Genomic DNA, 14,797 nt, shown 5'->3' with positions numbered 1-14,797 from the left:
TGGGTCCCGTGTCTGTCCTTTGCACAGCCTGCTGGCTGGCCCTGGAGCAAACCCGCTGAAAGCCAGCTTGCCCCGAACCCGAGTCATCGTTGCCCCCCCTCCTTCTGAGATGGAGGAGGAAGCATAGCTTATTGCGTGTGGTTGTGAGAACTCTGGTCCTTTTTGGTGTCCTCTTTCTTGCATAAACCAAACTTCTTTCTGCCTGTTTGTTCATTCTTCTCTCCCTCTCTTTCTTCCATCCTTCTCACATACTTAATGAATACATGTACTAGGTGCCGAGCTCTGTGTTGGAGATACAAAGCTGGATAAGGTACACTGCTCTGCCTTCAAGGGATCCACAGGATTCGGGGAGAGACGGAAAATGAAGCAAATAGTCACAGTATACTTGCGTAAATGCCATCATATAGGAGGTATCTGTGAGACCCTGAAAGTTCACGGGAGTGGGCCACGGCGCACTAGCGGATACTTGGTGGCCAGCTGGAGCGAGGAGCCCTGATGGGTAGTGTTTGCTGATTTCCGTGTGGCAGACATTCCCATCGGGGCTGATTTCAAGCTACTGACCTGATGTCATTGAACAGAGTTGGGAAGGGACGTCCACAGTTGGTTCTTTTGATGCAGTGAGAGCCAGCTCTCGTGTACCACCATGATTCCCCTTCCAAGACCCTGGGCAGAGAATCCATTCAAGCTGGACCTGGGTTTCTGACCCACTGAACCGTGAGCTCACCAGTGAGTTTTGTTGTAAGCTGCTAAGTGTGTAGTAGTTTGTTTTGTTGCCCTAGAATACGAAACAGAGTCCACTACACCCTTTGTACAGACATGAAAACTGAAGCTTGAACACAGTAAACAATTTGACCTAGGCCATGAGCATCTAGATGGAGCTGGGAGGGAAAGTGAGATGCGTCAGACTCCAAAGCCTGGAAACTTAACTCCTGCATTCTATGACTTCCCATAGAAAACCATGTCACGTAGGCAGGAAGGGCCAGAGTCATGGGGGTTACCATTCCCCCATTCATTCATTCATTCATTCACTCATTCATTTTTAAGGACCGGGAGAAAATGTGCGTTATTATTAAAAATGAAATTCTGAGGGGCACCTGGGTGGCTCAGTCGGCTGAGCGTCCGACTTCGGCTCAGGTCATGATCTCACGGTTTGTGGGTTTGAGCCCCGCGTCAGGCTCTGTGCTGACAGCTCAAAGCCTGGAGCCTGCTTCAGATTCTGTGTCTCCCTCTCTCTCTGACCTTCCCCTGCTCATGCTGCCTCTCTCTCTCAGAAATAAATAAAAACATTAAAAAACTGAAATTCTGAGCCAGCAGAAAATCAAATGTTGAGTGCGGCTTTGTACTTGAAGTGGTGTCCCAGTGGTTACCTTGATATTTATTTCAGAGGATAATGCTATAGAGTAAAAGAAATTTCATAGGGGACTCTACTCCTTAAATATTTGATTTTGGCTAGAGTGTCCATTTCCACTTTTCTGCTCCAGCCTGACCAGATGTGCTCAGAAAATGTGGTTTCCCCTGAATATGTCCATCTGTCAAAATTCCTGTCAATTTTAGCACAACTGCCAAGAGAGTGAACAAAGAGAGTTAGCGATTAACTTCAAAGAATTTTGTTGGAGAGGAATAAAGATATTTAAGGTCTATTTTGTGAACTAATTGCATTTGCATATTTATGGGATTTACTGATATAGCAGTAATTAAAAACTATTTAGTAGTCTTAAAGGACACATAACTCAGTTGCTGTTTGCATAATAAACACTTCTTATTATGTTTGCATAATAAAACCTCTCCCCCTCTTTCCAAAAGACACTGGTCCAGCTAAGAGGTGTCATATCTTACTTGGAAATAATGGAGAGACAAAGTGCAAGGGCCCCTGGGAATGTGGAGAGGGGACTCCTGAAAGAAATACATCCCTAGGTACCCTCTTAATGACAGGCCTGCCCCTAAACTGCATTCAGGAAACAGCAGATTCAAACCTCAGATTAATTAATAAGTCTTTTCCTGAGCTGATATTTAAGATGCCTGAATGCTTAGCTCCTGAAAATTCCAATTTTTTTTAATTTTAATACATTGATCTGCATTCATCCTTCCTAAATAGCTAAGAGGGGCAGGGAGAGATCTTTGAGTAATGAATAAAAAGTACTGTATTAACGAGCAAGAAGAGACCGCTTTCATGAACAATTTCACGAAAAATTAAATTTCGGGGGGGAAATGAACAAGGAAGAGATACCACCCAGTCTATAGGCACCGAGTAAATACACTAAATCTAGACAGGACCGTAAGATTGGAAAAAGAAATATCTGAGCCATTCCGCGATACAGAACCGAGCGATCAAGGAAAGATCGGGAAGCATCTATTTGAAAACAAGTCACTCACACAAAACCTTTCCCATCTCGGCAGAATTCGTCAGCCAATAAAGAGCTGTAATGGGCAGGATCACCAGACTGTTGTTAAATTAGCTAATGAAGGTCTATAATGTACCTGTATTACACATCATTAGCAGTGGCCTTCCAGTAACAGATGGGTATATGAGGAAGTGAGAAGAAAAGGGAGGGGAAGCATCTCCCAGAAGGTCTGACTTAGAGCCATGGCTTGCTAAAATGTGTGGCAGGAATGTAATGTCGATCATCGTCTCGATGAAAGCTTTGCATAAAGGCAAGCTTCTGTGTCGCCTTCCCATAAAAAGTGCGAGGTACCTAGATATGGTACCTGCATCTCACTTTTCTCCTCATGGAAAGTGCTGGGACTTTGGTCATCAGATCAGTCCTTGGCGATCTTATCTTTTGACAAAACCCCATTTATCTGGCCGTCCTCTCTCAAGGATATTTATTTATTTATTTGTTTGTTTGTTTATTTATTTATTTAAATAATTTACATCCAAATTCGTTAGCGTGTGGTGCAACAATGATTTCAGGAGTAGATTCCTTAAGCCCCGTACCCATTTAGCCCATCCCCCCCTCCCACAGCCCCTCCAGCAGCCCTCTGTTCTCTATATTTAAGCGTCTCTTCTGTTTTGTCTCCCTGCCTGTTTTTATATTATTTTTGTGCCTTCCCTTATGGCCATCTGTTAAAGTCCTCATCTGAGTGAAGTAATATGATATTTGTCTTTCTCTAATTTTGCTTAGCACAATACCCTCTATTTCCATCCACATAGCTAGTTCCAAATGGCAAGATTTCATTCTTTTTGTTTGCCGAGTAATACTCCATTGTATATCTATACCACATCTTCTTTATCCATTCATCCATCGATGGACATTTGGGCTCTTTCCACACTTTGGCTATTGTCGATAGTGCTGCCATAAACATTGGGGTGCATGTGTCCCTTCTAAACAGCATACCTGTTTCCCTCTTAAGGATATTTCTAAACGTTCCATAACTTTGTATCAAATTTTCACTACCAGGTTACATTTCTCTTTTTTTTTTTTTTCTGAAATATTTTCAAACACACAGCAAGATTGGGAGAATAGTAGAATGAATCCCGCTCCCAACCATTTGGGAGTAAATTGCCAACATGATGCTTTGTTACCTGTGAGTACTTAGTATGTGATTCTTAGGGGCAAGAACATTACATGATTTCAGTTCCATCAAAATCAGGAAATTAACATTGCTACATCATTAGCTTCTCATATACAGGCCCCACTTTGGGTCTTAGGAAGCCTCGCCAAGATGTTCTTTGTCGCAGAAGAATCCAATCCAGAACCACACCTTGCACCGAGTTGTCATGTCTCCTTAATCTGCTTTTATGGGATACAGTTTCCCCATCTTTCCTCAACTTTCCTAACCTTGACACTTGCGAAGCTTTTCGGCTGCTTTGTAGAATGTCCCACAATGTGGGGTTATCTGGTGTTTCCTCTTGGGTAGGTCCAAGTGTGAGTTTTTGGCAGATGATAACAGAAGTGCAGCTGTGTCCTCTCAATTCCTCCTGTCCTCTGGCACCCAACTCCCGTGCTTGGTAACGCTCGTTCTCATCTGATTAACGTGTGGTCTGCCAGATTTCTCCATGGAAAGTGGGTTTTTTTTTTTACTCATTGTGATTAATAAGTATGTTGTGTAAGTGTCCTGTTTTTCATCAAACTTTCGCCAAGTAGGTTTTATCAGCCACTGATGTTTTCTGAGTGAATTATTACTATGAAGATTCTAACATTCGTTCTTCATGTCCTAGTTGGCATTCTAACTTAAGGAAAAGTCTTCATCTCTTTCATTTATTTAAATCAACATGGACTTGTGGATTCGTAGTTTTTAAAAATTTTTGATGTTTATTTTTGAGAGAGAGCACGCTCATGAGTGGGGGAGGTGCAGAGAGAGAGAGAGAGAGAGAGAGAGACAGAATCTGAAGCAGGCTCCAGGCTCCGAGCTGTCAGCAAGAGCCCGACGTGGAGCTCAAACTCATCAACTGTGAGATCATGACCTGAGCTGAAACCAGACGCTTAACCAAATGAGCCACCCAGGCGCCCCCATGGATTCGTATTTTATTTAGTGGGTTATAATTCTTCATCATCCTCATTGATTTGATGCTTGAATCATCCCATATTTGGCCAGTGGGAGATCCTTCAAGCTGACTATGTCCTTTTAACATGCCCCTATCATTCTTTTATTTACTTTTTTAAAAATTTTTAATGTTTACTTTTGAGAGAGAGACAGAGCACTAGCAGGGAAGGGGCAGAGAGAGAGGGAGACACAGAATCTGAAACAGCTCCAGGCTCTGAACTGTTAGTACAGAGTCCAACGTGGGGCTTGAATCCACAAACCGTGAGATCACGACCTGAGCCCATGTCAGACGCTCAACCAACTGAGCCAACCAGGTGCCCCTCCCTATTATTCTTTTAGCACTTCTTACTTTGTGACACAACAAGACATTCTAGGGTCTTCTCCCCTGTCCACCCCCAAAATCAGTCATTTCTCCATTTCTTCCTTTAAAGTAAGTATGTTATTTAGAAACTAAGATCTGGGTGTCGGGTGTACTCATTGCTACTGGGGTGTCTTGGCTCCCAGACTCACTAGTGGACAGAGCTCAAGATACAAGTACGTATGAATGTCTGTACACACACACTTACATCTGTGTTTATTTTTATATTTAGCCACATGTACTGAACACCACACGTTCACACTGATACCTCCCAAAGGGTTAATCCTAGTTTTCTCCCTTTCCATATTTATAACTCCTGTCACCAACAGGAGGAAGCCAATCAGGCTACATTTTATTGGTAGATGAAAATTAAGGAGAGAGCTTCATATATTCTAAACAAAGGGACTAGATAATGAGCAGAACAGGGAACAGGTAAGTACTTCTCGCCTCAGTTTACTCTGTGAAACCCATCTCAATTCCTATGCCTCTACAATCCCACTTATAGTAGAAAGCAGACAGATGCTGGAAATGATATGAAATTCAGGGTTTTTTTTCTAGAGCACCTAGGGGTCTACCAATGGCAGAGAGAGTCATATGGAATTCTGTCTCTTTTTCCTTCATAATGAAGAGTATGGGTACTCAGTGAAAAAGTGAAAGAAAAATTTTATCGCATGATGTCAAACTTTAGGAGCCCTCATCTTCAATCAGCCTAGAAGCATCCTGTCATACATAGTTTACTTTCTGACTTGTATACTCAGTGACAATTTAGGAAGCACTCTGATTTATCAAAAATCAATGTTTCGTTTAATTAAAGGAGCTTGGGAAAAAACACAAAGCACTTTCCAACTGTATCCTTAGCGGACGTTCTTCATGAGACAATACCAGGGCTCCATTAGCTTTGTGTAATTCAAGAGTCCGGTAACCATTGTCAGATGCTGAAGATGTTCCTACATAAGTCTGATTTACAACAGCTATTTAGATCTCAATTATTAATGAAATTAGTGTCCTGAATGTCAGCAAGAGCATTGCGTTAGGTAAAGGCTGTAAAGGAAATCATATTAGGTTGGAATTTCCTCTCCTTAGGGGCTCCTCTTAGATTACATTTTTCACTTAGCTATCTCCTGTCAGGGAAATGGAAATGTTGGCCACGACCTGACGCTGGGGCAGAACCAAATGGAGAAGTTTAGGGCTAGTGGCATCAATTCTGAAACACTTATGTCGGGCTGCCGATGCCTTTGGTCCCACTGAGTGTCTACAAAATAGCACTAGCGACGACAGCCTAAACTGGCAAACAGAGGAGAATGGAGCAGAGAAGAGCCCCTTTAGGAAAACATGGAGTGGTATTCCATCCCACAGGCGAGTCTGCATTTCTTCTCTTTGGGACGTGCCGGAAATAATGGCAGGTGGGATGGCTCCCCTGTGGCCCTTCGTCCTGGTGGCTGCCTCAGGTGGGTCCCTGTAATGACTTTATTTTAGGCATTGAGCATTAACTCTTAGAAGCGAGAGGCAGTATTTGTCTACCTTATGCTATATAGTCTTTTCAAGTGTTTGTTTTTATTTGTCACCCATACAATGCCAGTCCTGTGGACCTACATGGAGACCAGTGACGTGTCATGTCTTTGCTCCTACAATTACAGATCTGTATCTATATACGTACGTGGATATGTGTGTCTGTATCTATATCTATACACGCAAACAGAGGTACACCGTGGGGCTTTGTACAGGCAGCTGGAGATGTGCCCTGAAATGTTGTAACTGTTTGATAAACCTTTGCTTCCCTAGAAATCAGGCTCTGTTGGCAGCAATTTACATTCATAGTCTGGGGCATTCTTTTTCAGATTTGCTTTTATGTCTGAATAATACATTTTTATTATCCAAAATAGTCTTGGCTTCACTGTAAGCTTTTAGTAGCCCAGAGAAAGAGTCTCTTGGATACAGCATGACTATAGATACCCAGATATCATTTTGGCATTAAGGGTTTCATCCAGCGGTACAAAGTCTGTATAGATAATGAGTATATCTCTAAAGACAAACACTGTAAACTTGTATGTTTTAAGTGTTAATTCTGCTTAAAATACTTTAGAAACTAAAATACTTTTCTGAATTTTTGGAACTATACTTTTACGGTTCCAGTATTAACAACACTGAATTGGGCCATTAGAGTTAGAATACAATGGATTCTTAAACGCACGTGCACACGCACACACACACAGATCAAGCAGATATGTTTATGCCGATGTTTGCCAATACCTCGCTTTCTTGAGGGGTCTCCTAGTGCTCATATCTAGGAGTTTCCATGCTTTAAATATACCTGACGTGGAATCAGTCAGTTATGGCAATGAGGAATATATTTGGTAGCCAAGCAGCTGGAAGTGGGTTTTTCTTGGGTAGAGAAGAAAAATAGCCAATTAGCATTAAAGTATAAAAATCCTGAATGTTGAACTTCAAGGATAAAAGCATTACTTAATTATAAAAATGGAAACAGGAAATTTCATTAAATGCCAAATGGGTTTCTTAGCAGAAAATAATTGTAAACATTAAGCTAAGTAAGATAGAATAGAAGAATAAAGGTGAGGAAAAGAAAGAAATTATTCTTAATGATGTCTCTTTCTAATGTTTAGTTTTATGCTTGATTTTTGTTCTAAATGTGACAGAAAATGTGTTTTAATGGTGTCTAGTAATCAGTACTTGACTATAAATCATACCAGGAACATGTGTTGCAGAAGAACCTGCCTTTTGCAGTCTTTGCTGGGTTAATATGAAGAGGATTTGTAAATGCAAGAGCACTGAACCAATCACCAATTTAAGGCCGCTGCCTGCAGGTGTTGTGTGCTGGAGTGAGAGGCCCCGGTTAGGAGACCTGTTGGGTCCCTACTCCACTACTCCCCGGCCATGCAACTGGACAAGCCAATTAATCTCTCAGAGACTCAGTTTTCCTGTGAGTTCACTGTTTCTCTTGTGTATCCGTGAAGATCAAATAAGATAACATTGTGAAAGTGCAGGGTGCAATGCAAATGGAAGATATTTTTGACCTAAACACACACACACACACACACACACACACACACACACACAGCAAATAACAGTGGGCTGTCTCTGCCCAGTCATGCCCACCATGCAGCATGTCACTCTTCCCTTGGAAGGCTACTCGCTGCTGTCCCTGATATTCTTGGGAAGCCAGGCCCGTGTAGCATCATGATTAAGAGCCTGGGCTTTGGGTCCAGAGCATTCGTGTTTAAATTCCAGCCTCGTCATTTGCAAGCCATAAGACTTTGGGGGGTACTAACCTCACTCAGCCTATAGTCTCTCACCTGTGGTAAAGTGACTCCGCATAGGGCTGTAGGGTGCCTATGTCATACAGCTGCTGTAAAAGCCAAATGAGAGAATTCATGTCAATTGCTCTGAGCCCAGTGCCTGGCATCCGGTACATATTCATTCAGATTTGGAAATTCAGTAGACCACACACCTAAATCTCAATTTCCTTGTAACCCCTCGGATAGATGTATAACTCTTTTTTTTTTTTTTAAAAATAATCCTAGACATGACATGCTCACTAAAGCAAGAACAGCTCTTTTTATCAGAGTGCCCAGAATACTTTAAGATAGGTGTGAGGGTAATTTGTTAAAACAAAGGAATAACCTTCATAAAAACAAAAACAAAAAAAACCGGAAATCTCTCTTCACCTAAAAGTGCTTCATAGCTCGGTGGCCCTAACACCTTCTACTTTTCAAAAATCTTACAAATGAATTATTAGCATTGATAGAGACAGTGCTAACGAGGAACCTTTCCTGGGTCTGTGGATCGTTTACATCAGCGTCTGTGGAAACATCACTGAATGGAGTCATTTAGTGCTTGTGTGAATGTCACATTAGCTTTCAAGGGGCATAATTTACTGTTAATTAATGGTCACTTAAATCCTTAATCTCCCTCCTGTAATTGATCTTTCTCCTCAAGTAAATTTGCATTCATAGTAGAAATATAATTTATTATTTCTTCCCATTTTGAACAAAGAACTCTTTGCCCTTATAGTTTATTTCAGTGTATTTTCGTTTCCTTCTTATTTTTTCTCCTATCATTGCTCATTCCTCTGTTGTTCCTCATTCTAGATTCTAGAACTTTCTCTTTTTACCCAAAGACTTTGACATGTTCTGGAAACTATGTTAATCCCTAGGGGACCTATGGATGGTTTCCTAGAAAAGACAGCAGAGGGAAAATTTGCGTCCTTATGGGCAGAGGCTGTAGGGAAAACACATTCATTTCTCAGAATTATGTTTTCACTCTGTCTCCGATAGTTTCCTATATTGTAACACGCACATTTCAGTGCTTCCCTGGCTGGGACTTGAATTGGGAGCTTCCAAGCGAGGTGAAAGTGAAGTTGCCCAAAGCGAAGTTCACAGGAAAAGCACCAGACCAGCTTGGCTTTTGTCTCCTGCCTTCTCTCCCCTGGGGTACACCAGCAAGAAATGGTCTCAGGCGGAGAGATTCACAGCACATTTTTTTTGACAATCACAGTTCACAAAAACCCTAAAAACGACGCCTGGTGCAAGCCCCCTGCCTTCGTCCTGCATGCCTGAATAGCTGATGCCATTTTAGGCGTCTTCCTGGGTGAGTAGTTAGGGAGTTAAAATGCTCATTAGCTCCGCAGTTCCAGTGATAATGAAAGTGAATATTCCACTGCCCACAACGAGTCTGCAATTGCACCCCCAACATCGTTGTTAGCATTTTGGTCACAATGACACTGATAAATCATAGAAATTGCTGCCTGTGGCGCCGAGTGACATGACATCATTCATAAAGAAATGGGTAGAAACGGGACTGTCGCTCAGGGAGAAGAGATCTCATTTACAGTTTCCTGCCGGACCCCGCATACCTTCAGCGGCTCATCAAAATAGCCATCAGAACCACTGAGAGGGGAGGTGAACTCACGCACAGGACGCTACAGATAGATTTCACTCACGCGCTGTGGCAGGAGGTGTGCAATTTGCTTCAGTCCAATGACTTAGTGAAGCTTTGAATCCCCCAGGAGCTGGCAGAGCTTGTGAGCAAAATATCTTTTTGCAATTCAGAGGAAGCCCTCGCAAAATTGTCACTTCCAATTGTTGCTGCTCCTTTCTCTGGCTACCTTTCTCCCAGCCTCCCCTGCCTTGACACCAATCACCACTCCTCTGCAAATAGGGTTCCCAGCTCGTAGAAAATGGTCCCTCTCTGGACCAGACAGAATTTCCCCAAAGCGAAGATCTCATTTTCTTTTTCTTATTTTTTTTTAATGTTTACTCATTTTTAAGAGACAGAGCGTGAGCAGAGGAGGAGCAGAGAAAGAGGGAGACACAGAATCAGAAACAGGCTCCAGGCTCTGAGCTGTCAACACAGAGCCTGATGCGAGGCTTGAACACACGAACCACGAGATCGAGATCATGACCTGAACTGAAGTCGGACACCCAACCGACTGAGCCACCCAGGCGCCCTGAAGATCTCATTTTCTGACAAGTGTGTTTTTATTCAAAGACAGTTGAATGCAAAAAGAGATTTTTTTTTTGAGGAGAAGAGTGTGAATTGGAATCTCATTAGTCCCATTATTGAGTAATCCACACAGATCATTGGGTCCGTTGGTTTGTCCATGTTCCTGCTTGGATTTTCTACTTAACTGTTGAATTATGAATGGAAAATCAAAAGAAAAATCCAAATAGGAGATAACTTGTGACTGAGTGTATAGGAAGGTTTTTTCTATGTAGGAGAGGGTGATAACAGAAGTAAAGGATTCTGTCTCCAAGATGCGTGACTGCTGGGAAAACAGAATTGTAGGTGCAGTTCGGATCCTTGGAGATCAGGTTGATTTATTTACCTTTACAATGTGATTTCTCTACTGGGCAGATAGGCCGTCGGCTTACTTTAAATAAGGGTCTGCCAAAAAGCCCATTGGCTGGCTATGAATTTAAGCAGATTGGGGTAAGCTGAAAACTATGTTCTGCTAGGAACCACCATGTCCTAAACAGTCTGAGATCTCGTAAAGATGCTAAGTAACTCTTATTTTCATCCTCACAGTGATAGTTTTGGCTTTCAGAAATCCTTGCCACAGATACACCTCATCCCAGGAATTCTACTCTATATCGCCTCACCAAGCAGCTGTTACAGAAATATCACAAGGCAGTGAGGCCCGTTCGTGAGTGGAGGGAAGCCATCAGGGTATACCTGGATGTGTTGTCCATGCCGTGCTGGATGTGGTAAGGACCGCCTTACCCTTTCCGACTCCTGTCACCCTTTTGTAAAACTCCCTGCTTTTCAAGCAGGAGCCTAGGACTCTCGTCGAGCTGATAGGGAAGTTGCTCTAGACCCATGTTAGCAGTAAGCATGAGATAAAATGTTTACTAGACAAATCATGCTTTCTAGGCCCCAGCTGGCAATGTGAGAGGCAGATAGTCTAGAAATAGGAGTTTTGTGGAATTAAAAGGGTTTTTTTTAAATGTTTAATGTTTATTTTTTTTGAGAGAGAGAGACAAAGTGTGAGTGGGGAGGGGCAGAGAGAAGGAGACACAGAATCCAAAGCAGGCTCCAGGCTCTGAGCTGTCAGCACGGAGCCAATGAGGGGCCCGAACTCACAAATGGTGAGGTCATGACCTGAGCTGAAGTCGGATGCTTAACTGACTGAGCCACCCAGGCGCCCTAAGAGGTTTTAAGAATTGTAGTCATACTGTAGCCGAAGTACGGAAAGGGCCCAAGTGTCCATCAACAGATGAATGGATAAAGAAGATGTGGTATATATACACAATGGAGTATTACTCGCAATCAAAAAGAATGAAATCTTGCCATCTGCAGCTACCTGGATGGAACTAGAGGGTATTATGCTAAGTGAAATTAGTCAGAGGAAGACAGATATCATATGACTTCACTCATATGTGGAGTTAAAGATACAGAACAGGTGACCATAAGGGAAGGGAAGCAAAAATAATATAAAAACAAGGAGGGGGACAAAACATAAGAGACTCTGAAATACAGAGAACACACTGAGGGCTGCTGGAGGGGCTGTGGATGGGGGGATGGGCTAACTGAGCAAGGGGCCTTAGGGAGGACACTTGTTGGGATGAGCACTGGGTGTCATACATAGGGGACAAATCACTGGATTCTACTCCTGAAATCACTATTGCACTATATGCTAACTAACTTGGATGTAAATTACTTAATTAAATTTAAAAAAAATTGCAGTCAGATCACTGTATATATTTTGTGAGTTTGCTGAAACCAAAAATGGTAACAGGTGTGTTTTTTCTCCATGGCTCACGTTTTCTAGTGACAATAGTACATTTAAGAAAAAACATCTACCACTTATTGCCTGAAATTGAGAAAAAGAGAAAAGCGTCCTGGTGTCTTAACTTTATCCCTAAGGCATTTGCTAAGGATGGTGGAGGAAGTTTGTTTATAAAACTGTCTTTCCTTCGGTATCTAAAGAGTGGGCTGTTGTGGGAATCAAATGTGAGAATTGATGGAAAGCAGTTAGTAGAGGTCTCGGTACCCTCAGTAAATGGTGGCTTACGCCCGCTCCTCCCCTTCCTCCTCTTTTCTTACTCACAAAGTCTTCAGTATCAGTAGGTCCCAGATTTATCTTTCTTTCCCTTAGGAGCAGGACTTACTGAGCTTCTTTGTTAATATAGTTTAATATTTTTTTCAATTCACTTCTCAAAACTTGTTTTCTAATTAAGGTATAACATACATATGTTGAAATGCACGGATCTTAAGTACGCAGTCGGATGAGCTCTGGTAACGGGGTGCATCCATAGCGTCCACAGCCCTGTCAACATACCAAACATCTGCGTCGTTCCGGGAAGGTCCTTCTTTGCCTGCCTGCTCAGTCACTCCCCTTCCCCTCCCATCCACAGAGACAACTGAGGTTCTGATTTCTTTCACCACAGATTATTTTTGCCAGTTCTAGAATTTCATGAGTGAAATTTTATTGTACGTCCTCTATTGTGTCTGGATTTTTTCACTCAGCATCATGTTTTTGAGGTTCATCATGTTGTGTATATCAGTTGTTTTCCTCTCTCCCTTTTAATGTTTTTATTTATTTTGGGTAGCGCGAGAGGGGGGCAGGGGATCTGAATGAAGCAGGGTCTGTGCTGAGAGGCTGACAGCAGTGAGCCCCGTGTGGGGCTGGAACTCATGAACTGCGAGATCATGACCTGAGCCAAAGTCAGACTTTCAACTAACTGAGCCACCCAGGCGCCCAAGTAGTTTGTTTCTACCTTTAAATTTTTTTTAATGTTTATTTATTTTTAAGAGTGATAGAGCATGAACAAGGGAGCGGGAGGGGTAGAGAGAGGGAGAGACACAGAACCTGAAGCAGGCTCCAGGCTCTGAGCTGTCAGCACAGAGCCCAATATGGGTCTCAAATTCACAAACATCTGAGATCATGACCTGAGCCGAAGTCGGTCACCTAACTGACTGAGCCACCCCAGTGCCCCAGTAGTTTGTCTTTTTTAGTGATGAGTAGTATTTGGTTAAGGTTATACTATGCTTTGTTTATCCATTCTTATGTTGATAGGCATTTGGGTCATTTCCAATGTTAGGATATTATTAATAAAGTTGCTATGAACATTCCTACAGAAGTCTTTGTGTGTGTGTGTGTGTGTGTGTGTGTGTGTGTGTGTGTGTGTTTTATAGTTTATTGTGAAGTTGGTTTCCATATAACACCCAGTGCTCATCCCAACAAGTGCCCTCCTTCATGCCCATCACCCATTTTCCCCTTTCCCCCACTCCCATCAACCCTCAGTTTGTTCTCAGTATTTAAGAGACTCTCATGGTTTGCCTCCCTCCCTCTCCTTAACTATTTTTCCCCTTCCCTTTCCTCATGGTCCTCTGTTAAGTTTCTCCTGTTCCACATATGAGTGAAAACATATGGTATCTGTCCTTCTCTGCCTGACTTATTTCACTTAGCATAACACCCGCGAGTTCCACCCACGTTGCTACACATGGCCGGATTTCATTCTTTCTCATTGCCGTGTAGTATTCCATCGTGTAGATAAACCACATCTTCTTGATCCACTCGTCAGTGGATGGACACTTAGGCTCTTTCCATGATTTGGCTATTGTTGAAAGTGCTGCTATGAACATTGGGGTACTACAGAAGTCTTTTTGTATACTTGTTTTTATTGGTCTTAGGTAAAACCTAGAAGTAGAATAACTGGCTCAGACAGGTGTACCCGTACTGAAAATCTGCCAGACTGAGTTACAAAGTGATTGTATATTTTACACTCCCTGAGTCAGCTACAAGAGTTCCCATTGCTCTAAATGCTCGTCAGCATTTGGGGTTATCAGTCTTCTCAACTTTAGCCATTCTGTTGAGGGTGTCATGATATTTCACTGAGGTTTTACTTTAAATTTCTCTGACGGCTAATGGTCAGCAATTCTTTTTCATGTGCCTATTGGCTCCTTACATATCTTTCTTTGTGAAGTAACTTTTTTAAGTCTTTTCTTATTTTTTTATTGGGTTGTTGGTCTTTTTATTATAGACTTATAGATGTTGTTTATATATATGTATAATTTTTTAAAGTTTTACTTATTTTCAAGAGAGAGAAAGAGTACGAATGGGGGAGAGGCAGAGAGAGGGTGACAGAGGATCTGAAGCATCTCTGCAATGACAGCACAGAACCTGATGTGGGACTTGAACTCACTGACTGTGAGAGGAAAGCAAACCATGATAGACTCTTGAATGCTGAGAACAAACTAAGGGCTGAAGGGGGTGGGGGGTGATGGGCACAGAGGAGAGCACACGTGGGGACGAGTGCTGGGTGTTATATGGAAACCAACTTGACAATAAACTGTTTTTAAAAATCTATCATTAAAAAAAATAGAACTCACTGATCGTGAGATCATGACCTGAGCTGCAGTCGAACACTTAACCAATTGAGCCATCCAGGTGCCCCAGAAATTTTAAAATTTAATGAAATCCTTTTTTTTTTTTTT

The 14,797-nt window shown here is 42.2% G+C and overlaps 1 protein-coding gene across 1 annotated transcript in view; it reads left to right on the top strand.

The window, feature by feature from the left end:
- The first annotated feature begins 6,239 nt into the window (after window positions 1–6,239).
- LOC144245149 (5-hydroxytryptamine receptor 3B-like) overlaps window positions 6,240–14,797 on the top strand; it is a 31,195-nt gene continuing 22,637 nt past the window's right edge. The window contains 2 exon segments of the mRNA XM_077780576.1: window positions 6,240–6,291; window positions 10,905–11,064. Coding sequence (XP_077636702.1) covers window positions 6,240–6,291; window positions 10,905–11,064 — 212 coding nt within the window.

The sequence above is a fragment of the Crocuta crocuta genome, unplaced genomic scaffold (genome assembly GCF_008692635.1).
Source record: "Crocuta crocuta isolate KB4526 unplaced genomic scaffold, BGI_CrCroc_1.0 scaffold374, whole genome shotgun sequence".
NCBI classification, from domain to species: domain Eukaryota; kingdom Metazoa; phylum Chordata; class Mammalia; order Carnivora; family Hyaenidae; genus Crocuta; species Crocuta crocuta.
The sequence above is the reverse complement of the archived record's forward strand: the minus strand, read 5'-3'. Positions and strand labels throughout refer to the sequence as shown.